Source organism: Chlorocebus sabaeus, chromosome 6, assembly GCF_047675955.1.
Source record: "Chlorocebus sabaeus isolate Y175 chromosome 6, mChlSab1.0.hap1, whole genome shotgun sequence".
Taxonomy (NCBI): Eukaryota; Metazoa; Chordata; class Mammalia; order Primates; family Cercopithecidae; genus Chlorocebus; species Chlorocebus sabaeus.
The window spans coordinates 50,662,200-50,689,108 of NC_132909.1; the positions used below are offsets into that span (position 1 = coordinate 50,662,200).

Consider the following 26,909-nt stretch of genomic DNA (forward strand, 5'->3'; position numbering starts at 1 on the left):
GTCCTCCAGGCTGGAGTGCAGTGGCGTGATCTCGGCTCACGGCAAGCTCCGCCTTCCGGTTCACGCCATTCTCCTGCCTCAGCCTCCCAAGTAGCTGGAACTACAGGCGCCCGCCACCACGCCCGGCTAATTTTTTGTATTTTTAGTAGAGACGGGGTTTCACCTTGTTAGCCAGGATGGTCTCCATCTCCTGTCCTCGTGAGCCGCCCGCCTTGGCCTCCCAAAGTGTTGGGATTACAGGCGTGAGCCATCGCGCCCAGCCAGAACTTCATTTTAAACAGCAGGGAACTATCCCTTGGGGTCAGTTTAAGCTTTTGACCTAAATAAACTGTCAACTTCATAAACCCTTTCTCCAGGTGATGTTTCAAACAATTCTCTCAAACTGACCTTCACAGATTTTCTTCCTATATACAAATTACAGCCTGACCCCAGTGACCCTATGCATGCCAAAACCAAAAACACTGCCCTCCAAATGGCCACAGGCTCCTGAGGTCCAACCTCAGAAATGACAGAACACCTCCCCCGCTGCATGCCCCCTGTCCCCCACCCCAAATGCATCTGCACTTGGGTCTCCTGTGTTCCAGGGCTCTGCAGATTCTCAGAATCCACTCCTGGAGCTGCTCAGGAACACCCAAGGGAGCTCCATTTCCCTCCTTTTGCAGGCTTCAGGCTGGTCTTGGGCTCTCCTGCCCCCTGCAGGTTATTCACCTGCTTCTTTCCCCCAATGATCACTTCCATGAGACCAATACCTACAATCCCACTGTGTGAATAAGACACCAGCAGAAACCCTGCTTTCCTCCTGTACGTACATATAAAGTGGGAGAGAAAAAACTAAGATAATTTAACTGCATTAAAAGACTTCCAAATCGCCGTGGCAGCGGTGACTGAGGCACTAGCTGCCAGGGACACTAGAGATACCAGTGGGGCGGGACTGGGCTGGGAATGGGTTAGGGAAGGGGCTGCAGGGACAGATAGCCTGGGCCCAGCAGCAGTGCAGCCATACAGCCTAAGGCACCTGATGAGCAGAGCTGGGGGCTTCTGGGACAGGACTGTGGGGAAGAAAAAAGAGGCAGGCTTGATGGAGCCTGGAGCTGTGGGAGCTGATGCAGACTTATGATAGCTGATACTATCATAAATAAGTCCGATTGAGATGTGAGAACTTGGATTCCTTGGCAATTTATGAAGAGGAAGACTGATGACAAAGAAGTCATTGATGAAGAGGAGGATGAGGATCATTGACATGCTTGTCCTACTATGCAAACAAAAGGGGAAAGCACAACTACTTCTGCAACATGCGGTGAAAGGATGCAGGGGACTCTCATTGTCAGGTAATATACTGCTGCAGAACTCTTAGAGGTTGCAAAATCTTTCCATAAATACCTGGAAGGCCCATTGCCATGGCTCACATATGTAATCCCAGAAGTTTGGGAGGCCAAGGGGAGCGGATCGCTTGAAGCTGGGAGTTGGAGACAGCCTGACCAGAGAAAGGGGAGAGGATCATTTGAAGCTGGAGTTGGAGACCAGCCTGACCAGAGCAAGACCAACCTGGGCAAAAGAGCGAGACCCTGTCTCTATAAAAAAACAAAACAAACAAATAAACAAACAAAAAACAAAAAGAAGTTCAGGCGCGGTGGCTCATGCCTGTAATCACAACACTTTGGGAGGCCGAGGCAGGTGGATCACCTGAGGTCGGGAGTTCCAGACCAGCCTGACAAACATGGAGAAACCGTATCTCTAATAAAATACAAAATTAGCCAGGCATGGTGGCACATGCCTGTAATGCCAGCTACTTGGGAGGCTGAGGGAGGAGAATCACTTGAATCTGGGAGGCAGAGTTTGCTGTGAGCCAAGTTCGTGCCATTTCACTCCAGCCTGGGCAACATTTCACTCCATCTAAAAAAAAAAAAAAAAAAAAAAAAAGAGAGAGAGCAAAATTAGCCTGGTAAGGTGTCCTGTGCCTGTAGTCCCAAGTTACTCAAGAGGCTGCAGTGGGAGGATCACTTGAACCCAGTTGTCCAAGGCTACAGAGAGCTATGATCAGGCCACTGTACTCCAGCCTGGGCCACAAAATGAAACCAAGCTGGGCATGGCTCACGCCTGTAATCCCAGCACTTTGGAAGGCTGAGGTGGATGGATCACGAGGTCAGGAGATTGAGACCATCCTGGCTAACATGGTGAAACCCCGTCTCTACTAAAAATACAAAAAATTCGCCGGGTGTGGTGGTAGGCGCCTGTAGTCCCAGCTACTCGGGAAGCTGAGGTAGTAGAACTGCTTGAACCTGGGAAGTGGAGGTTGCAGTGAGCCGAGATTGCACCTGGGTGACAGAGCGAGACTCCGTCTCAAAAAAAAAAAAAAAAAGGCCAGGAGCAGTGGCTCATGCCGGTAATCCCAGCACTTTGGGAGGCCGAGGCAGATGAATCACCTGAGGTCAGGAGTTCAAGACTAGCCTGGCCAACATGGTGAAACCCCATCTCTACTAAAAATACAAAACATTAGCTGGACATGGTGGTGTGTATCTGTAATCCCAGCTACTCAGAAGGCTGAGGCAGAAGAATCACTTGAAGCCAGGAGGCAGAGGTTACAGTGAGCTGAGATCGCACCATTGTACTCCAAGCTGGACAACAGAGTGAAACTCCACCTCAAAAAAAAAAAGAAAGAAAAGAAAAGAAATGAAACCGGCCGGGCGCAGTGGCTCAAGCCTGTAATCCTAGCACTTTGGGAGGCCGAGACGGGTGGATCACGAGGTCAGGAGATTGAGACCATCCTGGCTAACACAGTGAAACCCCGTCTCTACTGAAAAATACAAAAAAAAACTAGCCGGGCGAGGTGGCGGGTGCCTGTAGTCCCAGCTACTCCGGAGGCTGAGGCAGGAGAATGGTGTAAACCCAGGAGGCAGAGCTTGCAGTGAGCTGAGATCCAGCCACTGCACTCCAGCCTGGGCGACAGAGCGAGACTCCGTCTCAAAAAATAATAATAAAAAAAAAAGAAATGAAACCATCCTACCTGGGGATTCCCCTGACCACTTGGATCATCAAATTGTGGGACACAGAGTGTGATGGTATTCCCTTATGGACTAGATCATTTTAGCCATAAGAGATGCTTGGCCTACTAAAGATTTACCAGAAGAGATGACTTCCTAGCAGTCAATGGAAGAGGCCCTGATAAATTTCGTCAAATTAATCAATGATGGAGGGAAGGAGAAAATCAAAACAAACAAAGCGTGCTGCACATTCAGAATTAATGAGTAGGTCAGCTTGCTCTCTGACCTCTCCTCAAAGTCTTTTGTTTTTTATTTTTTTAAATGGAGATGGAGTCTCAGTATGTTACCCAGAATAGTCTCAAACTCCTGGGATCAAGCAATTCACTCGCCTCAGACTCCCAAAATGCTAGGATTACAGGTGTGAGCCACCATGCCTACCCCATTCATAGTTGTTTGATGCCTAGTGTCCTAGAATCCTGTAAACCCTAGATGATAATTCCCCTTAACCGCTCTATAGATAAAAACTTGAACATTAAAAAATGTTAATTTTTGCCTTTGAGATATTATTTCAGGTCCCGCATAACAGTGAAACTACTGACTTCAGTTGCTCTGAAGGACCCCAGTAGTAGCTGACTCACCCAAGAAGGTAGTTTTCACATCCTGATGATTTAATCCCCTGTACCTCAATCAATCAATAACCCCAATTTTTCAGCCTCTTGCATGCCACAATCCCCTTAAAAATCCCAGCCTAGGGTAGGTCCAAGTGCAGTGATGCTTACAACTAATTGATCACAACCAGTTACAGATGTCTTTGTTTCTTCTCCACTCCCACTGCTTCAACTGACTAGCCCAATAAACAAAAAATCCAGCCCAGAACTTTTTGGGGAGTTGGATTTGAGGGCCCTTCCCATCTGCTTGCTGGGTCACTCCGTGATCATTAAACTCTTTCTGTGCTGCAAATCTTGCTGTCTCCGTGTATTGGTCTGTTACTGCACAGTGTGCATATGAACCTGGTGATTCTCTAACACTCGGGCTTCTTGGAGGTTGAGGAAGGAGGCAAGCCATTGGCATTCCATGGGACCAGTAAAGCAGTTTGTACTGCCCAGATAAAAAAAGTGCTTCAGGGTGCATCAGAGGAATGGCATGGCCCTTTGCTATCTTTCTCGAGTCCTACAGTGGGACAAGATGTATATGATGTGGGAGAAGCACTGCAGATTTGGAGAAATTTAGAAACCCAGGAACAGGGTAAACTCGGTAATCCAAAAAGGGCTAACAAAGGGAAAAAAGAAAAATCAACAGAAAGAAAAGAGGAGCTAGGGAAAGGGACCAATAGGAGTCACCCATGAGCAAATGTGGCATAATTTGTTGGGGGCAGAAACACCCTGAAAAGAAACAGACAAACAACCTAAGACTTTATTAGTACCCTTATGGTGGAAACTACAGGCTAAACTGCAGTTTCATCCCTTCCCTTCTGCCCCTATGGAAGAAGAGGAAGATGACTCAATCTTTCATTTTATTGTCCCACTCTACCAGGGGTGGATTCCACCATTGCTCAGAGATTAGGACTGGGGCAAGGTCAACTCCATGTTCAAGCAGTAGGGGGAAACCAGAGGTCCCATATCAAGTTCACCATTTCCTGTTGCCCCCCAAATAAAGAGAAGACTATTACCTTAGTAATAGTCTGTAATCCTATTACAGGGTGGAATGTACTTTCATCTCTGGAAATCCAGAAACAAATCCTGGTCAGTGGGCTGCCATTGATGGTTATGGAGGACAAACAACCCAGATAAAAAGGACTTTAATACATCTAGGTATTGGGGAAGCTCCCCAACCCATATATGGCATTTATTATCCCTATTTTAGAAAACATTTTAGGCATGGATATTCTGTTAGGAAAGACTTTGCAAACTTGAGTGGGAGAATTCAGCCTGAAGGTGCTGTAGTAAAGGCTGTTCTCAGGGTAGAGGCAAAATGGGAACCTGAATAGATTTCTGCTCCTAGGCAGGTTGTCAAATTTAAAGAGCACAAATTGGCCGGGCGCAGTGGCTCAAGCCTGTAATCCCAGCACTTTGGGAGGCCGAGATGGGCGGATCACGAGGTCAGGAGATCGAGACCATGCTGGCTAACACGGTGAAACCCCGTCTCTACTAAAAAATACAAAAAATTAGCTGGGCAAGGTGGTGGGCGCCTGTAGTCCCAGCTACTCGGGAGGCTGAGGCAGGAGAATGGCGTGAACCCAGGAGGCGGAGCTTGCAGTGAGCTGAGATCCGGCCACTGCACTCCAGCCTGGGTGACAGAGTGAGACGCCGTCTCAAAAAAATAAAATAAAATAAAATAAAGAGCACAAATTATTAGGCTGGGCTCGGTGACTCACACCTGTAATCCCAGCACTTTGGGACGCTGAGGTGGGAGGATCACCTGAAGTCAGGAGTTCAAGACCAGCCTGGCCAACATGGCAAAACCCCATCTCTACTAAAAATACAAAAATTAGCTGGGCGTGGTGGTGCATGTCTATAGTCCCAGGTACTCAGGAGGCTGATAGCTTGAACCCAGGAGGCGGAGATTGCAATGAGCCGAGATCACGCCACTGCACTCCAGTCTGGGCGACAGAGCAAGACTCCATCTCAAAAATAAGTAAATAAATAGTAAAAATTATTTTGGGCAGAGGGGCTGTGGAGGACATGATGAAATAAGTGCAACTAGGCTGGGCGCGGTGGCTCATGCCTGTAATCCCAGCACTTTGGGAGGCTGAGGTGGGTGGATCATGAGGTCAGGAGATCAAAATCATCCTGGCTAACACGGCGAAACCCTGTCTCTACTAAAAATGCAAAAAAAATTAGCTGGGCGTGGTGGCGGGCACCTGTAGTCCCAGCTACTCGGGAGGCTGAGGCAGGAGAATGGCGTGAACACGGGAGGCGGAGCTTGCAGTGAGCCGAGATTGCATCAGTGCACTCCAGCCTGAGCGACACAGCAAGACTCTGTCTCAAAAAAAAAAAAAAAGAAAAAGAAATAACTGCAATTATTGAGGAACTGGTAAGTGAAACACATTATTATTTTTTTTTTTTTTTTTTTTTTTTTTTTTTTTTTTTTTTTTTGAGACGGAGTCTTGCTCTGTCACCCAGGCTGGAGTGCAGTGGCCGGATCTCAGCTCACTGCAAGCTCCGCCTCCCGGGTTCACGCCATTCTCCTGCCTCAGCCTCCCGAGTAGCTGGGACTACAGGCGCCCGCCACCTCGCCCGGCTAGTTTTTTTTTGTATTTTTAGTAGAGACAGGGTTTCACCGTGTTAGCCAGGATGGTCTCGATCTCCTGACCTCGTGATCCGCCCGTCTCGGCCTCCCAAAGTGCTGGGATTACAGGCTTGAGCCACCGCGCCCGGCCGTGAAACACATTATCCACCCAGTTCAAGCTCATTTAACAGTCTCTCTGGCCTGAACACAAACCAAACAGTACCTGGTGGATGACTGTTGATTATCAGGAATTGACCAAGGTAACCCCATCCATACATCCTGTAGTTCCCATTACTCAGGTAGCTGATTACGTAGTGTCCGTGCTGGGGATGCATCACAGTGTTAGATTTAGCTGATGTTTTTTTCAGCATTCCTCTCTTTAATCACAAGACCAATTTGCTTTTACCTTGCCAGGCCGCTATTGGAATAAAAGGGTTCATGTTCAGCTCTCCACTTATTGGTCCTCCAAAATAAAGAGAAGACTGTCACATTAGTAGATGCTACAGTGGAATGTGTTTTAATCCATGGAAATCCAGAAAGACACCCTAGTGAGTGGGCTGCCATTCAAGGGTTGCTCCAGGGTTATCTCCAAAGTCCTACGATTTGTCACAGAATGTTGGCTAGAGGCTTGTCTTCGTTCCCATTCCTGTCATCTTTCATGGTTTAAATATATATATATATATATTTAAATTTTATTTCATTATTTATCATTTTATCTAGCTAATTTAATTTGACAGGGTCTTGCTGTGTCACTCAGGCTGGAGTGCAGTGATGCAATCATACCTCACTACAGCCTTGAACGCCTGGGCTGAAGTGATTCTCACGCATCAGCCTCTTGTTGCTGGGACTACAGGCGTGAGCCATCTGACCTGGTCCTGGTTTCATTATATTGATGACATCATGTTAACCTCTGAAGACTGTAATGTGTTACAGGAAAGTCTTATACCGTTGTGCGCTCATCTACAGGAATGGGGATGGGCAATCAATCCTCAGGAAATCCAGGGACCACAACCCGCAGTGAAATTTTTAGGAGTGATATAGTCAGGTAAGACACATTGATATCAGGCATAGTAATTCACAAAGTCCAACACTTTGCTAAAAATATCATTCAATTTACAAAACCTCATTTAGCTTATTATTTAAGCATAGATACCCATAACAAAGAGAGTGATGGCTACGCAAAATTATACTGGGATAAAGGAATAATAAACTGTCCTTAGGAAACCAAGTAATGTAGTCACATGATGTTTGATGCAGTTACATATAACAGGGCTTTTATAAAGAGCTTGTGCTTGCCTAACAATAGAGTATCACACAGAAGCCATAATTCCATCTTATTTAGCAGTTACTTCTTCATAAGTGATATACTTCTCTTTCCATATAAACCTGAGTTGCTTGTTAGAGCGGTTGTCAAAAATTAAAGTTAACCTTTTTTTTTTTCTTAGATGGAGTCTTGCTGTGTCTCCCAGGCTAGAGTACACTGGTACGATCTCAGCTCACTACAACCTCTGCTTTCCAGGTTCAAAAGATTCTCCTGCCTCAGCCTCCCAAGTAGCTGGGATTACAGGCGCCCACCACCACGCCTGGCTAATTTTGTATCTTTAGTAGAGACAGGGTTTCACCATATTGGCCAGGCTGGTCTCGAACTCCTGACCTTGTGATCCTCCTGCCTTGGCCTTTTAGATCATTTGCCCGTTGGATTTGTCCTACCACGGTCAAAGTAATACAAGAAAGGTATATACAAAGACCAGGTGTGGTGGCTCACGCCAGTAATCCCAACACTTCATGAAACCCAGATGGGTGGATCACTTGAGGTCAGGAGTTCGAGACCAGCCTGGCCAACATGGTGAAACTCTATCTCTACTAAAAATACAAAAATTAGCCAGGCGTGGTGTTGGCCACCTGTATCCCAGCTACTTTGGAGGCTGAGGCAGGAGAATCACATGAACCTGGGAAGTGGAGGCTGCAGTGAACCGAGATCTCACCACTGCACTACAGCCTGGGCGAGAGAGCCAGACTCCGTCTCAAAAAAAAGAAAAAAATACATTAAAAATCCCTTTCAGGCCAGGCGCGGTGGCTCACGCCTGTAATCCCAGCACTTTGGGAGGCCGAGGTGGGCGGATCATGAGGTCAGGAGATTGAGACCACGGTGAAACCCCGTCTCTACTAAAAATACAAACAATTAGCCGGGCACGGTGGTGGGCGCCTGTAGTCCCAGCTACTCGGGAGGCTGAGGCAGGAGAATGGTGTGAACACGGGAGGCGGAGCTTGCAGTGAGCTGAGATGGCACCACTGCAATCCAGCCTGGGCGACAGAGCGAGACTCCGTCTCAAAAAAAAAAAAAAAAAAAAAAAAAAAAATTAGCTGGGTGTGGTGGTGGGAGCCTGTAGTCCCAGCTACTCAGGAGGCTGAGGCAGGAGAATGGCATGAACCCAGGAGGCAGAGCTTGCCGTGAACAAAGATCGAACCACTGCACTGCAGCCTGGGCGACAGAGCAAGACTCCATCTCAAAAAAAAAGAAAAAAAAAAAAAAGAAATGAATAGGGAGAGAGGCCCATCTGTAGGGCTGAAATCCATGTGGATTTCATCGCCACTCAGATCAGAAAATGCTTTCCCACATGGCTTACAGTCATATGGTTTTCCTCTAGTGTAAGTCCTTTTGTGAATTATACCCTCTTTGATGACAGGTATGCTATTGAGGGTTTTTGGCACAAAGTCACTCTGAAAAATGTGAGATAACTTTTGGTATTATGAACGAACAAAAAATTAGGATCAAATGTTCTAAGTATATAAGCATGAAAATTAAAATTTACCTGAGGAAAAAGATGTCTGGGATTTTGTCCACTTGGTAATATTGACTCATAATGTTCGAAAAGTAATGTGGTAACATAAACTTGATCTAATGCATGATGGCACTGAGACATTTTATTACGGCTTCTCAATTAACTAAATAGAGAATAACAGCTGGGTGCAGTGGCTCATGCCTGAAATCCCAGCACTCTGGGAGGCTGAGGCAGGTGGATCACTTCAGGTCAGGAGTTCAAGACCAGTGTGGTCAATAGGGTGAGACCTCGTCTCTACTAAAAATATAAAAATTAGCCAAGCATGGCAGTGCACACCTGTAATCCCAGGCATCTTTTTCCTCAGGAGGCTGAGGCAGGAGAATTGCCTGAACCCAGAGGTGAAGCTTGCAGTGAGCCAAGATCACGCCACTGTACTCCAGCCTGGGCAACACAGCAAGACTCCATCTCAAACAACAACAAATAGAGAATAACATGTTAGTAGGCAGTTGCTATAAACATTTGTTTACATTGTCTGTATTTGAAGGTTCTTAGCAGATCTGAAGGCTTTCCCATATTGCTTATATTCATAGGGTTTCTCTCCAGTGTGAGTCCTTTCATGTACTCGAAGTTGTGAGGCAGATCTGTAGGCTTTCCCACATTGCTTACACTCATAGGGTTTCTCTCCAGTATGAATCTTTCTATGCATTTGAAGTTGAGTGGCAGATCTGAAGGCTTTACCACACTGCTTACATTCGTAAGGTTTCTCTCCAGTGTGAGTCCTTTCATGATATCGAAGGCTACTGGAAGAAATGAAGGCTTTCCCACATTGCTTACATTCATAGGGTTTCTCTCCAGTGTGGGTCTTTTCATGATACTGAAATGCAGTAGAAGACATGAAGGCTTTCCCACATTGCTTACACTCATACTGTTTCTCTCCAGTGTGAGTCCTTTCGTGGTACCGAACGGAGCTGAAAGAAATAAAGGCTTTTCCACATTGCTTACACTCATAGGGTTTCTCTCCAGTGTGAGTCCTTTCATGTCTACGAATGGCAGTGGAAGAAATGAAGGCTTTGCCACACTGCTTACACTCATAGGGTTTCTCTCCAGTATGAATCCTTTTATGACACTGAAAGGAACCAGAAGAAGTGAAGGCTTTGCCACATTGCTTGCATTCATAGGGTTTCACTCCAGTGTGAGCCCTTTTATGTCTACGAAAGGAACCAGGCAAACCGAATGCTTTCCCACAATCCTTACATTCATATGGCTTCTCTCCAGTGTGCACCCTTTTGTGTATATGCAAAGAAGAAAAATAATTGAATGCTTTCCCACATTCCTTACATTCATAGGGTTTCTCTCCGGTGTGTGTCCTTTCATGTACTCGAAGGATCTTGGCAGATGTGAATGCTTTGTCACACTCTTTACATTCATAGGCATTCTGTCCTCTATACATCGTTGCATGTATTTGAAAGGAAGAGAAATTGTTGAATGCTTTTCCACATTCCTTATAGGGTTTTGCTCCAGTGTGTGTCTTTTCATGAATTTGAAGGTTTCTGACAGATCCAAAGGTTTTTTCACATTGTTTAGATTCATACAGTTGCTTTCCAGTGTGAGTCCTTTCATGCATTTGAAGGTGTGAGGCAGATCTGAAGGCTTTCCCACATTGCTTACACTCATAGGGTTTCTCTCCAGTGTGAGTCCTTTCATGATATCGAAAGGAAGTGGAAAAAATGAAGGCTTTACCACACTGCTTACATTCATAGGGTTTCTCTTGAGTGTGAGTCCTTTTATGCATTTGAAGGTGTGAGGCAGATCTGAAGGCTTTCCCACATTGCTTACAAGCATAGGGTTTCTCTCCAGTGTGAGTCTTTTCATGATATCGAAAGGAAGTGGAAGAAATGAAGGCTTTTCCACACTGCTTGCATTCATAGGGTTTCTCTCCAGTGTGAGTCCTTTCGTGATAGTGAAAGGAACTGGAACGATTGAAGGATTTACCACAGTGCGTGCATTCATAAGGTTTCTCTCCAGTGTGAGTTCTTTCATGTCTTAGAAATGAACTGGGAGAATCAAAGGCTTTTCCACATGTCTTACATTTATAAGGTCTCATTCTAGTGTGCATTTTCATGTGTCTTTGAAAGTTAAGATAAGATAATGCTTTCCCACACTGTTTACATTCATAGGGCTTTTTCCCAGAGTGGGTCACTTCATGTCTACAAAGATAACTGGGACACTTGAATGCTTTCCCACATTTGGTACATTCATAAGGCTTTTCCTCACTGTGAGTTCTTTCATGTATTTGAAAGGAATGGAACCATCTGAAGGCTTTTCCACATTGTTTGCATTCATATGGCTTCTCTCCAGTGTGAGTTCTTTTATGTTCATAAAAGGAATTGGGACTACCGAATGCTTTCCCACATTCCTTGCATTCATAAGGCTTCTCTCCAGTGTGAGTTCTTTCATGTATTTGAAGGGAAGTTGAATAACTAAAGGCTTTACCACATTGTTTACATTCATATGGTTTCTCTCCAGTGTGAACTCGTTCATGTATAAGATATACGCTGAGACAAGGGCAGGCTTTCCCACAAAACTTACACTTATAAGGTCCATCTCCATTGTGCATTATCATGTGTCTTCGAATGCTTGAACGGGATATGAAGGTTTTTCCACATTCTTTACAATCATAGAGTTTTTCTCCAGTGTGAGCCTTTTCTTCCATTTGAAAGGAGGGGTGACATCTGAAGGCTTTCTTATGTTGTTGACACTTATATGGCTTCTGTCCATATTCCTGATACTCAGATGGCTTGTGTGCAGCGTCAGCTCTAACGTGCCTATTAAGGGAAGAATGACCCAGGAAGACTTCACACACACTGCTTTCACATGATTTTACTCCAGGAGAAGTTTTTTTGTTCAGTGTGTTATCTGGAATCTGGCTAAAAATTTCTCCACAATGATTTTCTTCTGTATTTTCATCGACTCTCTCTCCCAGAAGACTTCTGTGAAAAATGAGAAGCACATTATTGAGGGTTTGTTTGTAAGTGATTTTATGTTTATTAACAAGGATTGCACTTGCATTTTCTACATTATCCAGGAAAGTGTAGGCTTTCTACCCTGTCTAAATTGTTGGAAGTTGACTGGACCATATGGCTACAAGATGGTCTATCTATACCTATTATTTTTAAAAAATCATATGTTTAAAAAAGAAAAACACTATATGATAATTGTTTTTTTTTTGTTTTTTTTTTTGAGACGGAGTCTCGCTCTGTCACCCAGGCTGGAGTGCAGCGGTGCGATCTCAGCTCACTGCAAACTCTACCTCCTGCGTTCATGCCATTCTCCTGCCTCAGCCTCCCGAGTAGCTGGGACTACAGGTGCCCGCCACCACCCCTGGATAATTTTTTTTTTTTTTTTTTTTTTTTTTTTTGAGACAGAGTCTCGCTCTGTCGCCCAGGCTGGAGTGCAGTGGCTGGATCTCAGCTCACTGCAAGCTCCGCCTCCCAGGTTTACGCCATTCTCCTGCCTCAGCCTCCCGAGTAGCTGGGACTACAGGTGCCCGCCACCACCCCTGGATAATTTTTTTTTTTTTTTTTTTTTTTTTTTTTTTGAGACAGAGTCTCGCTCTGTCGCCCAGGCTGGAGTGCAGTGGCTGGATCTCAGCTCACTGCAAGCTCCGCCTCCCAGGTTTACGCCATTCTCCTGCCTCAGCCTCCCGAGTAGCTGGGACTACAGGCGCCCGCCACCTCGCCCGGCTAGTTTTTTTTTTGTTTTGTTTTGTTTTGTTTTTTTGAGACGGAGTCTTACTCTGTCACCCAGGCTAGAGTGCAGTGGCCGGATCTCAGCTCACTGCAAGCTCCCCCTCCCGGGTTTACGCCATTCTCCTGCCTCAGCCTCCCGAGTAGCTGGGACTACAGGTGCCCGCCACCTCGCCCGGCTAGTTTTTTGTATTTTTTAGTAGAGACGGGGTTTCACCGTGTTAGCCAGGATGGTCTCGATCTCCTGACCTCGTGATCCGCCCATCTCGGCCTCCCAAAGTGCTGGGATTACAGGCTTGAGCCACGGTGCCCAGCCCGTTTTTTTGTATTTTTTTAGTAGAGACGGGGTTTCACCGTGTTAGCCAGGATGGTCTCGATCTCCCGACCTTGTGATCCGCCCACCTCGGCCTCCCAAAGTGCTGGGATTACAGGCATGAGCCATCGCGCCCAGTCGAAAATTCTTAATAATATTTACATGTTTACTGTTTTACAAATACTAAACTTCTGTATCATTTTCTTGAGTCAGGGTCACCATATAGCCCAGGTTGGAGGGCAGTGGCAGTGGCATCGGCATCATCGTGGTTCACAGCACCCTTGAACTCCTGGACTCAAGTGATCTTCCTGCCTCAGCCTCCTATGTGGCTAGGACTACAGGTGTATGCCACATGTATTGCTAGTTCTTTGTTTGAAATGAAGTCTCGCTATTTTGCTCAGGCTCTTCTCAAACTCCAGGCGTCAAGCAATCCTCCCACCTCCAACTCCCAAACAGTTGAAATTACAGGTGTGAGCCACTGTGCCCAGCCTATGTCACATTTAAACATAAGTTTTTAGAGTGAATATTTTAAGAATAAATAAATTTAATGCTAGGCATATTTTCTTTATTTGCTTCTTCTTAACATATTCTTGCGTTCTAAGATTTTCTAGAGAGACATTGCTTTGTCTTGTGAGTTTAAATCACCTTAGATTATTCCTGGGATTTTTGTACTGATCTTCAATGTTCTCGTCTTTCCATTTTTCTCCTAAAATACAGAATCAGAAAAATAGTGCTGAATTAAAATAAAATTATGAAAAAATGACTATAGATTCTATGTTCATGGGACATTAGAGCCATACCTCATTTATTCATCAAAGTATTGCCTGTCCATATTCCAAATCAAGGAACGCATTAATGAGCTACAAACACTTGTCTCATTCATTGGGAAACATAATACTGTCACTCTTACCTATAGAGGCCAGGTTCCTCAAGGTTTCCTGCATCACTTCTCTGTAGAGATTCTTCTGGGAAGGATCCAGCAAAGACCATTCCTCCTGGGTGAAGTTCACAGCCACATCCTCGAAAGCCACCGAGTCCTGAAACATCCCACACGTATAGAGGAGGATGGGTGAGACTGACAGCACTGGGGGTCTATACCCTCTTCCTAAGACGTTTCCATGGTGCTATGGACTCCAAACATTTATTCCATTTCTTGGTCATCCGACCCATTACTCTCTGTCTACACTTACTTTCTTCTATAAAGCACTTCTGATGCTGGAACAGAATTAAGCATAAACCAACAGCAGAATTGAAAAATGTGTCTTTTCATGGAATCCAGGGAGAAAGGTGCACTGCCTGGGCTGCTCTTAATGTCTGTTTGTAGCATGGGTTTACAGCACCTGTCATAATACAGTCCTCTAAATTCACATACAAAAAAATGTTAACATTAGCAGTCCTGAGGCTATATATCCTTGAAAATGCCTGTTCACAAAGTTTAACCATTGATGATTACCTGGAAGGGGGATTTTATTTTGATTGAAGTGCAGACAACAAAAGCAAAAAAACTGGATTTTGCAAGGGGTTCAACCAACCCAACTGATAAGAGAGTCAGAACTATCTAAATAAAAAACTCATGAATAGAAATTTTGTGAAAAACAGTACCGTGGTAGGAAAACTTACATTGTAATTGATGAAATGCTGAAGGCTGAAAGGAGACAAGGTTCAGGGATGAAACTCCAGCGCACCGGCCAGGCGCGGTGGCTCAAGCCTGTAATCCCAGCACTTTGGGAGGCCGAGACGGGTGGATCACGAGGTCAGGAGATTGAGACCATCCTGGCTAACATGGAGAAACCCCGTCTCTACTAAAAAATACAAAAAACTAGCTGGGCGTGGTGGCGTGCACCTGTAATCCCAGCTACTCGTGAGGCTGGGGCTGGAGAATTGCTTGAAGCCGGGAGGCGAGGCTGCAGCGAGGGTAGATGGTGCCATTGCACTCCAGCCTGGGCAACAACAGCGAGACTTTGTCTCAAAAAAAGAAAAAAGAAAAAAGAAAAATCAAACACCTCAAATATAAACTTTGGAAAAAATGTTGAGAAATTGGAACCTCTGTGCTCTGACCAAAGGATTGCAAAATGCCTCAACCTCTATGGAAAACAGTATGGTGATGCCTGAAAAACTAGTAAAAAAATATTTTCTTCCAGCAACCCATTTCTACGTTTATTTATATTCAATTCATATAAAGTTGGATCTTTGAAGAGATATTTGAAAACCACTGTTCACAATAGCCAAGAGACAGATCAATTCAAATGTCCACTGATGTCTACATGGATAAAGAAAATGTGGTATGCATATACTTACAGTGGGATAGTATTTAGTCTTACAAAATAACATTCTGGGGCCGGGCGCGGTGGCTTACGCCTGTAATCTCAGCACTTTGGGAGGCCGAGGCAGGCGGATCACCTGAGGTCAGGAGTTCAAGACCAGCCTGGCCAACATGGTGAAACCCGTCTCTACTAAAAATACAAAAACATTAGCCGGGTGTGGTGGCGAGCACCTGTAATCCCAGCTACTCGGGAGGCTGAGGCAGGAGAATTGCTTGTACCCGGGAAGCAGAGGTTACAGTGAGCCGAGATAGTGCCATTGTACTCCAGCCTGGGCAAGAAGAGCAAAACTCCATCTCAAACAAACAAACAAACAAACAAACAAACAAAAAACCAAAGAAACCTTCTGTCCCATGCTACAACAAGCACGAAAATTCAGGATTCGGCTGGGTGCAGTGGCTCACGCCTGTAATCCCAGCACTTTAGGAGGTTGAGGTGGACGGATCTCAAGGTCAGGAGTTCAAGACCAGCCTGACCAACATGGTGAAACCCCGTCTCTACTAAAAATACCAAAATTAGCCGGGCGTGGTGGTATGCACTTGTAATCCCAGCTACTCAGGAGGCTGAGGCAGAAGAATTGCTTGAACCTAGGAGGCAGAGTTTGCAGTGAGCTGAGATTGTGCCATTGCACTCCAGCCTAGGTGACAGAGAGAGACTGTCTCAAAAAAAAGAAAATTCAGGGTTCAGCTGGGCGCAGTGGCTCACGCCTGTAATCCCAGCACTTTGGGAGGCTGAGGCAGGGTGAATCACGAGGTCAGGAGCTCAAGACCAGCCTGGTCAAGATGGTGAAACCCTGTCTCTACTAAAAATACAAAAATTAGCCGGCCATGGTGGTGGGGTGCCTGTAATCCCAGCTACTTGGGAGGCTGAGGCAGAGAACAGTTTGAACCCAGGAGGTGGAGGTTGCAGTGAGCCAAGATTGCACTACTGCACTCCAGCCTGGGCAAGAGAGTGAGACTCCATCTCAAAAAAAAGAAAAGAAAATTCAGGATTCTATACTAATTGCAAAAGGCCACTCATAAAAAAAATACAGTATTATTCATCTTAGACGAGTTATATAGATTTGTCAAACTAATTCAACAGTACATGTAAAATTCCTAAAGCTAATAAATTTAAATATTTTTTATAATAATAAATTATTGTACCAAGTAAAAAAAAACCTAATTAATTAAAAGATAGGGAAAGTATTTGAATGACATTCCTGCAAGATACATGAAAAGGGCCAAGAAACTCATGAAAAGAAGGTCAGTGGACCAGGAGTCATCAGGCACAAGGATTTATATAATGTAGTTTTCAGTGGTTATTGAGTGCTTTCCTCATATTCATAAAGTTATACATTTTTAACCTATTTCCTATTTAGAAAAAAAAAAAAGTGCAGCTTGCTGCCAGCATTCATTTAATTTTACATAAGCACACTCTTTAAAGCTGAAGCAAATCTGATTGATTTTCAATGTGAAAATAAAATTTCTAAACAGAACTTGTTTCTAATCCTAATGTAATGAAAATGTATATGATGTTACATTAGGATTAGAGACAAGAGTATTCTCGGGGCACATGGAAAATGGGTTGAATATACCCAGCACTTATTGCTTTGTGGAAAAGAAATGGTAAACAATTAAAATACCGCAACAGTTTCACATGTATGGATACATGATTAATAATGATGTCCACTGGAGAGGGGAAATGAGGGAGTGTTTTGGAATGTGGGGAGGAAACTATAAATTTAAGGATTTATCATCAGCCCTAGCAAGAACTAGGCTGGGAGGATCTCAAGGACTCCTTCCTTGACCATACTTTAGTAAGGCTCCTCGGAGCCCGCTTCCTGACTAGCTTTTGTGTTTGTCCTGCAGAGCCCAGTTATAGCTAAATCCTAATAAGAGAGTTTAGAGAGAATCCCCCCAAACTTGATATATAATCAAGTTGTTTCCCTCACCTATGATAATTTATTAATATTCTCTTCCCCAACTCTTGACACCTTACCAAGTTCCTCTATGGTACCTTGCTCTTTAGATGTAATTGTCTTGTTGATGCATTCAGGTTGAGTTCAATCTCTTTCCCATATTAAATTGTACTATAACATATAGCCAAAAAATAAGGCTTTATTCAATACATATTGCAATTGTGCTCAATAAAACCGTCCTTGAAATTTTTACCAAGTTTTCAGTGTAATCCCTCTTTACAAGGAATACAGACTTAGACTTGAGGCCCTAATTCACATATCTGCAGTGCATTAGTGATAAGAAGTTCTCTTCTGGTGGGAAGAAAGATGGGTTTCCCGAGAGCACCTCCTACTCAAACATCCAAAACACCAGGTCAGACTTCTCTCCTGATGACCACTTCTTGTTGTCTCCCCATAAACTGGATGAGATTGGGGACCGCGGGTGTACCATTGCCAGAGAGGACTGCAGGATAGAGTTCACCTCCCGCAGTAATGGGCCAGGATGCCTCAGAGTGCTGGCTACCAATTCATCCCCCACCCTATGTGAAGAAGATGGACCAGATATTCAATATAGAAGTTTTCTTCCATTTGGTGAATTATCTTGTCAAATCCTTTCTTTTTTTGTTTTTAAGCATACAACAGCCAGTATTCCCAGGCATTTTCTATACATTTACCAACCAGGCCCAACTCTGCTTAGCTACAGAGAACAGATGTGTTCAGTGTGGCATGACCACACATGCTTCAGTTTCTTTCTTTTTTTTCTTTTTTTTTTTTTTTGAGACGGAATCTCACTCTGTCATCCAGGCTACAGTGCAGTTGGTGTGATCTCAGCTCGCTGCAACCTCTGCTTCCTGGGTTTAAGCAATTCTCCTGCCTCAGCCTCCCTAGTAGCTGGGTTCACAGGAGCCCACCACCATGCCCAGTTAATTTTTGTATTTTTAGTAGAGACAGCGTTTCACCATGTTGGCCAGCCTGGTCTTGAACTCCTGACCTCAGGCAATCTGTCCGTGTGGCCTCCCAAAGTGCTGGGATTACAGGCAGGAGACACCACACCTGGCCTCTTTTTTTTTTTCAAGATGGATTCGTTCTGTTGCCCAGGCTGGAATGTAATGGTGTGATCTCAGCTCACCACAACCTCCACTTCCCAGGTTCAAGTGATTCTCCTGTCTCAGCCTCCCAAATAGCTGGGATTACAGGCATGTGCCAGCATGCCTGGCTAATTTTTGTATTTTTAGTAGAGACGGGGTTTCACCATGTTGGCCAGGCTGGTCTTAAACTCCTGACCTCAAGCGATCTGCCAATCTCAGCCTCCCAAAGTGCTGGGATTACCGGCGTGAGCCACCATGCCTGGCTATTTCAATTCCTTGATGGTATTTTTTTAAGCACAAAAGTTTTAAATTTTGATGTAGTCTAAATGACATAGTTTTTCTTTGCTGCTAGTGCTCCCAGTGTCATGTCAGAAAATATTTTCCGGCCGGGCGCGGTGGCTCAAGCCTGTAATCCCAGCACTTTGGGAGGCCGAGACGGGCGGATCACGAGGTCAGGAGATCGAGACCATCCTGGCTGACACAGTGAAACCCCGTCTCTACTAAAAAATACAAAAAATAGCCGGGCGAAGTGGCGGGCGCCTGTAGTCCCAGCTACTCCGGAGGCTGAGGCAGGAGAATGGCGCAAACCCGGGAGGCGGAGCTTGCAGTGAGCTGAGATCCGGCTACTGCACTCCAGCCTGGGCGACAGCGTGAGACTCCGTCTCAAAAAAAAAAAAAAAAAAAAAGAAAATATTTTCCCTAAGTCCAAGATTATGAAGATTTTTGGGTGGCACTTTCTGTAGCATCAAGAGAGGGAGATTCTCCTTTGTTCCCATGAAAGGATAAGACTGATGTAATTGAATAATTTTGCATGCTGATATGGAAATGAAGTGCATTATACTATGGAGGAGAAAACTATATAAATTTATGCTATAATAGCTTAATGCTATATACTATAATACCTTTATATGTGGTAGTTATATATAATGTACAAGTTACATATATTTACCAATTACCTACCATAACTAAATCACATACAATATACATATACTACAAGTGTGCATATATATAACATGTATATATATACACATATACATGATACACTATACACGATAATGCTAGGATATACTATAATACTGTATTAAACAAACTTCCTTAAATTCTGACATAAGCTTCAGCAACATATTTGCAAAGAAAACTTATCGATGGTTGGGCGCGGTGGCTCACGCCTGTAATCCCAGCACTTTGGGAGGCCGAGGCGGGCGGATCACAAGGTCAGGAGATCGAGACCATGGTGAAACCCCGTCTCTACTAAAAATAGAAAAAATTAGCCGGACGCAGTGGCGGGCGCCTGTAGTCCCAGCTACTTGGGAGGCTGAGGCAGGAGAATGGCGTGAACCCGGGAGGCGGAGCTTGCAGTGAGCCGAGATTGCGCCATTGCACTCCAGCCTGGGCGACAGAGCGAGACTCCGTCTCAAAAAAAAAAAAAAAAAAAGAAAACTTATCGATATATGACAACATATAAACTTCATGATCAAGTGGGATTTAATCCAGGAAAGCAAGGTTGCTTTATCTCTGAACTTCATTCAATACACCATAATAACAGACTCAACATCAAAAACCAAAAGAATGTCCTAATAGATGCGAAAAAGTCATATGACAAACCTCAACATCACCTCATGAATAAAAACACTCAAACTAGAAATACAAGAGAATATTCTATAAGATGACAAGAGATGCACTAAGAACAAAGCAAATCCGACCATAAGACAGGTATGAAAATGCAAAACTACTCTCCTTCTTCTTAGTAAAAAACTAACTGTGTCCCTGCCCACTTCGATCTAGGGGCGTTTGGGGCCACCACCTCCCACCTTAGGTTCCTGAGGTCCACAAAATACAAACAGAAAAACAAAACTAACTGCTTGTTCCCAATTCCCACAAGACAAAGAGGTGTACTCTCATCCCTTCTGTTCACCTTGGAAGAGAGGTGCTACTACTCCCACCAGGCCAGAAAATGCAAGCCTTCCAGATTCATAGGACATGTACATTCAGCACCCCTGACAGACGCACAGACTTTTGTCACTGCACATACAGTTGTATAAACCAAGGCAGAAACACAGAAAGGCAAAAGGGCTGTGTTAGTTGGTTTTGCGATTCTATAAAATACCTGAGGCAGGATAAATCACACAGAAAAGAGGTTTATGTGGCTCATGGTTCTACAGGCTGTACAAGAAGCATGGCACTGGAATCGTCTTTCCGGTGTGGGCCTCAGGAAGTTCCTTCTTATGGTGGAAGGCAAGAGGAGCCAGGGTCACATATGCAAAAGAGGGAGCAAGGGGCAGAGGAGGTGTCATGCTCTTTTTTTTTTTTTTCCCTCACTCTGCCGCCTAGGCTGGAGTGCAGTAGCGCAATCTCGGCTCACTGCAAGCTCCACCTCCTGGGTTCACGCCATTCTCCTGCCTCTGCCACCCAAATAGCTGAGACTACAGGCGCCCGCCACCACACCCGGCTAATTTTTTGTATTTTTAGTAGAGACAGGGTTTCACTGTGTTAGCCAGGATGGTCTCGATCTCCTGACCTTGTGATCCACCTGTCTCTGCCTCCCAAAGTGCTAGGATTACAGGCATGAGCCACCGCACCCAGCCATGTCATGCTCTTTTAAACAATTAGCTCTCCGGCTGCTCTGCCTATGGAGTAGCCATTATTTATTCCTTTACTTTCATAACAAACTTGCTTTCACTTTATGGACTGGCCCTGAATTATTTCTGAAAAAAACAAAAGAGGGCCAGGCGCGGTGGCTCACGCCTGCAATCTCAGCACTTTGGGAGGCTGAGGCGGGCGGATCACAAGGTCAGGAGATCAAGACCATCCTGGCTAACTGGCCTAAAATACAAATTATTAACAAATGAAATTGTATCATGACCTCCCACTCGCACCTTCTTCCAAACCTTGTTTTCGCCTCTCTGTAAAAAAAAAAAAAACAAAAAAACAAAAAAACAAAAAAAATCCTTTTTGGGCTAACTTTCAGATGCTTACAGATCTTATACTTCGTCCCTTTTCCTTATTTCAATTCTCCTTTGGAATAAAGTCATTCCTGGCTGGGCGCGGTGGCTCACCCCTGTAATCCTAGCACTTTGGGAGGCCAAGGTGGGTAGATCATGGAGATCAGGAGTTTGAGACCAGCCTGACCAACATGGTGAAACCCTGTCTCTACTAAAAATATAAAAATTGCTGGGCACAGTGGTGTCACGCCTGTAATCCCAGCACTTTGGAAGGCCGAGGCGGGCAGATCACGAGGTCAGGAAATCGAGACCACTCTGGCTAACACGGTGAAACCCCGTCTCTATAAAAATACAAACAATTAGCCGGACGTGGTGGCGGGCACCTGTAGTCCCAGCTACTCGGGAGGCTGAGGCAGGAGAATGGCGTGAACACGGGAGGCGGAGCTTGCAGTGAGCCGAGATCACACCACTGCACTCCAGCCTGGGCGACAGAGCGAGTCTTTGTCTCAAAAAAAAACAAAAAACAAAAAATAAAAACAAAAACAAACAAACAAACAAACAAAAATATATATATATAAATATATATAAATTTGCTGGGCACAGGCCAGGCACGGTGGCTCACGCCTATAATCCCACCACTTTGGGAGGCTGAGGTGGGCGGATCACTTGAGGTCAGGAGATTGAGACCATCCTGGCTAACATCATAAAACCCTGTCTCCACTAAAAAAATACAAAAGTAGCCGGGTGCAGTGGCTCACGCCTGTAATCCCAGCACTTTGGGAGGCCGAGGCGGGCAGATCACGAGGTCAGGAGATCGAGACCATGCTGGCTAACACGGTGAAACCCCGTCTCTACTAAAAATATAAAAAATTAGCCGGGTGTGGTGGTGCATGCCTGTAGTCCCAGCTACTCCGAGGCTGAGGCAGGAGAATAGCTTGAACCCGGGAGGCGGAGCTTGCAGTGAGCCGAGATCGCGCCACTGCACTCCAGCCTGGGCGACAGAGCAAGACTCCGTCTCAAAAAAAAAAAAATACAAAAGTTTGCCAGGTGTGGTGGCAGGTGCCTGTAGTCCCAGATATTCAGGAGGTTGACGCAGGAGAATGGCGTGAACCCGGGAGGCACAGGTTGCAGTGAGCCGAGATCACACCACTGCACTCCAGCCTGGGTGACAGAGCAAGACTTGGTCTAAAAGAAAAAGAAAAAGGAAAAAAGAACAAAAAGAAAAGTCATTCTTTACCTAAATCCACATCTATTTCATTAAAAATGTTTAGAAACCTTAGGACAACTAGCCTCAGAAGGGCATCGCTGACCTGCTGCATCTGCCTGTGGATCCCCAGTTTTCCAGTACTCTCAGATTCTCTCAGCATAAAGGGCTTGTCCCATGGTCAGTGTGAGCAGCTGGGACACTGCAGGGGAGGCTCCCTAGCAAGAAACAAGTGAGCCTTCAATGACCTTTCTTTGCGGGCTTCTGATTGACCTTAGCTTGCAGTCACTGGGCTCAGGCCTGATTCAATGAGAAAACACTCAGTGTTTGAAGAATCTAGCAAAATCCTTCAAACTCAAGTTCAGGTTTACACATGGAAAGGAAATTATAAGGCATTTGCATTTCATACCACAAAATGGAAAGCAAAAATATCTAATCCTTTCAGACAATACACACATTTGTGGAAGTCAATAATTCCAATTTGAAGCCATTAGAACTTTAAATTGTTTTATTTTTTATTTTATTTATTTATTTATTTATTATTATTATTTTTTTTTGGAGACAGAGTCTCACTCTGTTGCCAGGCTGGAATGCAGTGGCATAATCCTGGCTCACTGCAACCTCCACCACCCGGGTTCAAGCGATTCTCCTGCCTCAGCCTCCTGAGTAGCTGAGATTACAGGCACGTGACACCACACTTGGCTAATTTTTGTATTTTTAGTAGAGACGGGGTTTCACCATGTTGGCCAGGATGGTCTTGATTTCTTGACCTTGTGATCCACCCGCCTTGGCCTCACAAAGTGCTGGGATTACAGGTGTGAGCCACCACACCCGGCCTATTTTTTATTTTTTTGAGATGGAGTTTTGCTCTTATTGCCCAGGCTGGAGTGCAGTGGCGTGATCTTGGCTCACTGCAACCTCTGCCTTCTGGTTTCAAGCAATTCTCCCGCCTCAGCCTCCTGAGTAGTTGGGATTACAGGCGCCCACCACCACGCCTGACTAATTTTTGTATTTTTTTTAGTAGAGACGGGGTTTCACTATGTTGGCCAGGCTGGTCTCGAACTCCTGACCTCATGATCCACCCACCTCAGCCTCCCAAAGTGCTGAGTTTACAGGCGTGAGCCACCGCACCCAGCCTTTAACTATATTTTTTGAATCTCTATTATTTTTTGAGACAGTTTCTTGCTCTGTCGCCCAGGAATGATCATGCTTCACTGCAGCCTCCACCTCTCGGCTCAAGCAATCCTTCCACTTCAGCCTCCCAAGTGACTGGGGACTACAGACACACACCATCATGTCTGGCTATTTTTAAAGCAGTTTGTCAAGATGGGGTTCCACTGTTACCCAGACTGGTCTTAAACCTCTGAGCTTAAGGGATCCCCCAACCCCTTGCCCACCCACCTTGGCCTCCCAAAGTGCTAGGATGTAGGTGTGAAGCACCATGCTTGACTATTTTAAAATTAATTTATAATTTTCTTTTTCTTTTTTTTTTTTTTTTTTTTGAGACGGAGTCTCGCTCTGTCACCCAGGCTGGAGTGCAGTGGCCGGATCTCAGCTCACTGCAAGCTCCGCCTCCCGGGTTCATGCCATTCTCCTGCCTCAGCCTCCTGAGTAGCTGGGACTACAGGCGCCCGCCACCTCGCCCGGCTAGTTTTTTTGTAGTTTTAGTAGAGACGGGGTTTCACCGTGTTAGCCAGGATGGTCTCGATCTTCTGACCTCGTGATCCGTCCGCCTCGGCCTCCCAAAGTGCTGGGATTACAGGCTTGAGCCACCGCGCCCGGCCTTCTTTTTTTTTTTTTGAGATGGAGTTTCGCTCTTGTTGCCCAAGCTGGAGTGCAATGGCGCTATCTCAGCTCACTATAACCTCTGCCTCCCAGGTGCAAGCGATTCCCCTGCCTCAGCCTCCCGAGTAGCTGGTATTACAGATGCACCACCACCACACTCGGCTAATTTTTGTATTTTTAGTAGAGATGGGGTTTTACCGTGTTAGCCAGGTTGGTCTCGAACTTCTGACCTCAGGTGATCGCCTGACCCGGCCTCCCAAAGCACTAGGATTACAGGCGTGAGCCACTGCGCCCGGCCTAATTTTCTTACTTTGGAGACAGGGTCTCACTCTGTCACCCAGACTGGAGTGCAGTGGTGTGATCACGGTTCAGTGCAACCTTGACTGCCTGGCCTCCAGGGAAATATCATTATTATTAATATTTTACTTGAGAGAGAGTCTCACTCTGTCGCCCAGGCTGGAGTGCAGTGGCGTGATCTCAGCTCACTGCAACCTCCACCTCCTGGGTTCAAGCAATTCTCCTGCCTTAGCCTCCCGAGTAGCTGGGACTACAGGAGCACACCACCACATCTGGCTAATTTTTGTATAGAAATCTCATTATTTTTAAGTTGACAATATTATTTTATTACTATTTCCATGATAATGAAATCACCTTTGAAAAAATTATAACACTGAAAAAATTATGGCAGTGAAAGATATCTAGCCAACCGCTCCTCTTGCCTTTATCTTTCAAGCTGCCTTAATTATTCCTAGGCTTAGGCTGAGCTAACTTTGGAAGACATTTATGTTATAGTTTAAATGAGAGCTTTTCCTTAAACACTGCCTTCCTAAAGCTAATGAAAAACCATGAGTGAGGGTGGGGGGAATAGAGTGGGAAGCGATGAAGAACCTGAATTTTGCTGTGGTATAGACTGGTCCCAAGATATTTCTGCAGATAAGTGTTTTCAGGTTTTTTGCTTGTCTGACACCCATGGTTCCACTCAGGCCCACCAACCCTGCTCCTCTAGAAGCAACTCAGCACTCAGGAGGACCATTTCCCACCACCTCTTCCCCCAATCTGCTTTTGAAAAACCCCTGGCCAAGTTTGGTGGCTCACGCCTGTAATCCCAGCCCTTTGGGAGGCCGATGCAGGTCGATCACCTGAGGTCAGGAGTTCAAGACCACCTCGGCCAACACGGTGAAACCCTGAGTCTACTAAAAATATAAAAATCAGCAGGGTTTGGTGGTGTGCGCCTGTAATCCCAGCTACTTGGGAAGCTGAGGCAGGAGAATCGCTTGAATCCGGGAGGCAGAGGTTGCAGTGAGCCCAGATCGTGCCATTGCACTCCAGCCTGGGCAAAAAAAAAAAAAAATGTAAGGAAAAAATATTAAAGAAAAATCCCTAACTATAAGCCTCCGGGGAGACTGATTTGAGTGCTAACTCTGTCTCTGTCTTCCGCATCGCATGGTCCATCAAGTATCAAACACTTTCTTTGCTGCAACGCCCTGGTCATTTTGCAGCACAGGCAGGAATAACCCCTGAGGCGGTTACAACAAAGCATCTAGTACACGGCCGGGCGCAGTGACTCACGCCTGTAATCCCAGCACCTGGGGAGGCCGAAGCGGGCGGATCACCTGAGGTCAGGAGTTCAAGACCAGCCTGGCCAACATGGTGAAACCCTGTCTCTACTAAAAATACAAAAAAAATTAGCTGGGCATGGTGGCGGGCGCCTGTAATCCCAGCTACTCGGGAGGCTGAGGCAGGAGAATAGTTTCAAAAAAAAAAAAAATACATAAATAAATAAATAAAGCATCTAGTACACATTGATCATGATGTGAACACAAACATGACAGCAGTTGCCAAGCTCTATGCCACAGATAACAGGGAAAACAGTTATCCACTGTCACAAGTTCTCCAAGCTAGGCCAGGCGCGGTGGCTCACGCCTTTATTCCCAGCACGGGGCCTGTTTAAGTTTTAACAGGAGAAAGGGGGCACTGGGGGCCTCACAGCGCAGCTCCTCCCGCACGAACCCCACACCCGAGGCGGGATTGCCTCCGTGACCCTCCCGTGACCCCCGCACAATATGGAGAGACTCGGAGCTGCGGGTGCGGAGCTGTCCAGAGAGGGCTCTGGGGCTGGGGCCGCAGTCGCCGCGCAGAGACAAGACAGGGCGCCCGGGGCTCCGGCTGTCTGCCCAGCCGCACCGGGCGGCCGACTGGACCGAAGGCTAAGCCGCGCCAGGGGTGCTCAGGCCCCAGACCCGGAGTCGCCGCGGGGAGGTCCGGGTCCCGGTACAGCCACTTCCATCCGGTTCCAACCAGCCCCTGCCAACCCGCCCCATATCTCGGAACTCCCAGTGGGGGCTCATTCTCACCATTTCCTCGCTTTCAGGTAACTACCACGTCCAGAGCAGTGACAACGCAGACGACAGAGCTACAGAAGTATGGCGATGGCAACTGGTCCCTCTCAGAGCAGGAAAAACGGGGTGCCAACCTCCCCCGGCTGGGGGAGCCAAAGACTGAGGAGAGCGGGAATACCACCCAGTTCTTCCCGCAGATAAACAGTTGGCCGGGCCCCACCCCAGCGACTCTGATTGGGT

General features: G+C 45.7%; 1 protein-coding gene across 2 annotated transcripts; it reads right to left on the minus strand.

The window, feature by feature from the left end:
- Nucleotides 1-7,295: 7,295 nt before the first annotated feature.
- LOC103233946 (uncharacterized) lies at nt 7,296-26,906 on the minus strand. 2 transcript variants are annotated; one of them, XM_007995345.3, is made up of 4 exons: nt 26,685-26,906; nt 13,962-14,088; nt 13,697-13,757; nt 7,296-11,982 (listed from the first exon to the last, which is right to left on the minus strand). In XM_007995345.3, the coding sequence occupies exons 1-4, from the start codon at nt 26,685-26,687 to the stop codon at nt 9,516-9,518; spliced, it is 2,658 nt and encodes an 885-aa protein (XP_007993536.3). In that variant the 5' UTR covers nt 26,688-26,906; the 3' UTR covers nt 7,296-9,515. The 2 variants fall into 2 exon arrangements, with proteins under 2 accessions (XP_007993536.3, XP_007993535.3); XM_007995344.3 differs by lacking the exon at nt 26,685-26,906 and having other exon boundaries at nt 13,962-14,097.
- Between the last annotated feature and the right edge of the window lie 3 nt (nt 26,907-26,909).

Bases quoted from the DNA above. Each gene is read 5' to 3' on its own strand.
- LOC103233946 (XM_007995344.3), bottom strand. From the start codon at position 14,097: ATGTTTCAGGACTCGGTGGCTTTCGAGGATGTGGCTGTGAACTTCACC. The intron at 13,758-13,961 runs GTAAGAGTGACA...TCTGTATTTTAG, and splicing joins GAGGAACCTGGCCTCTATAG to GAGAAAAATGGAAAGACGAG. The intron at 11,983-13,696 runs GTGATTTAAACT...CATTTTTCACAG, and splicing joins AATCCCAGGAATAATCTAAG to AAGTCTTCTGGGAGAGAGAG.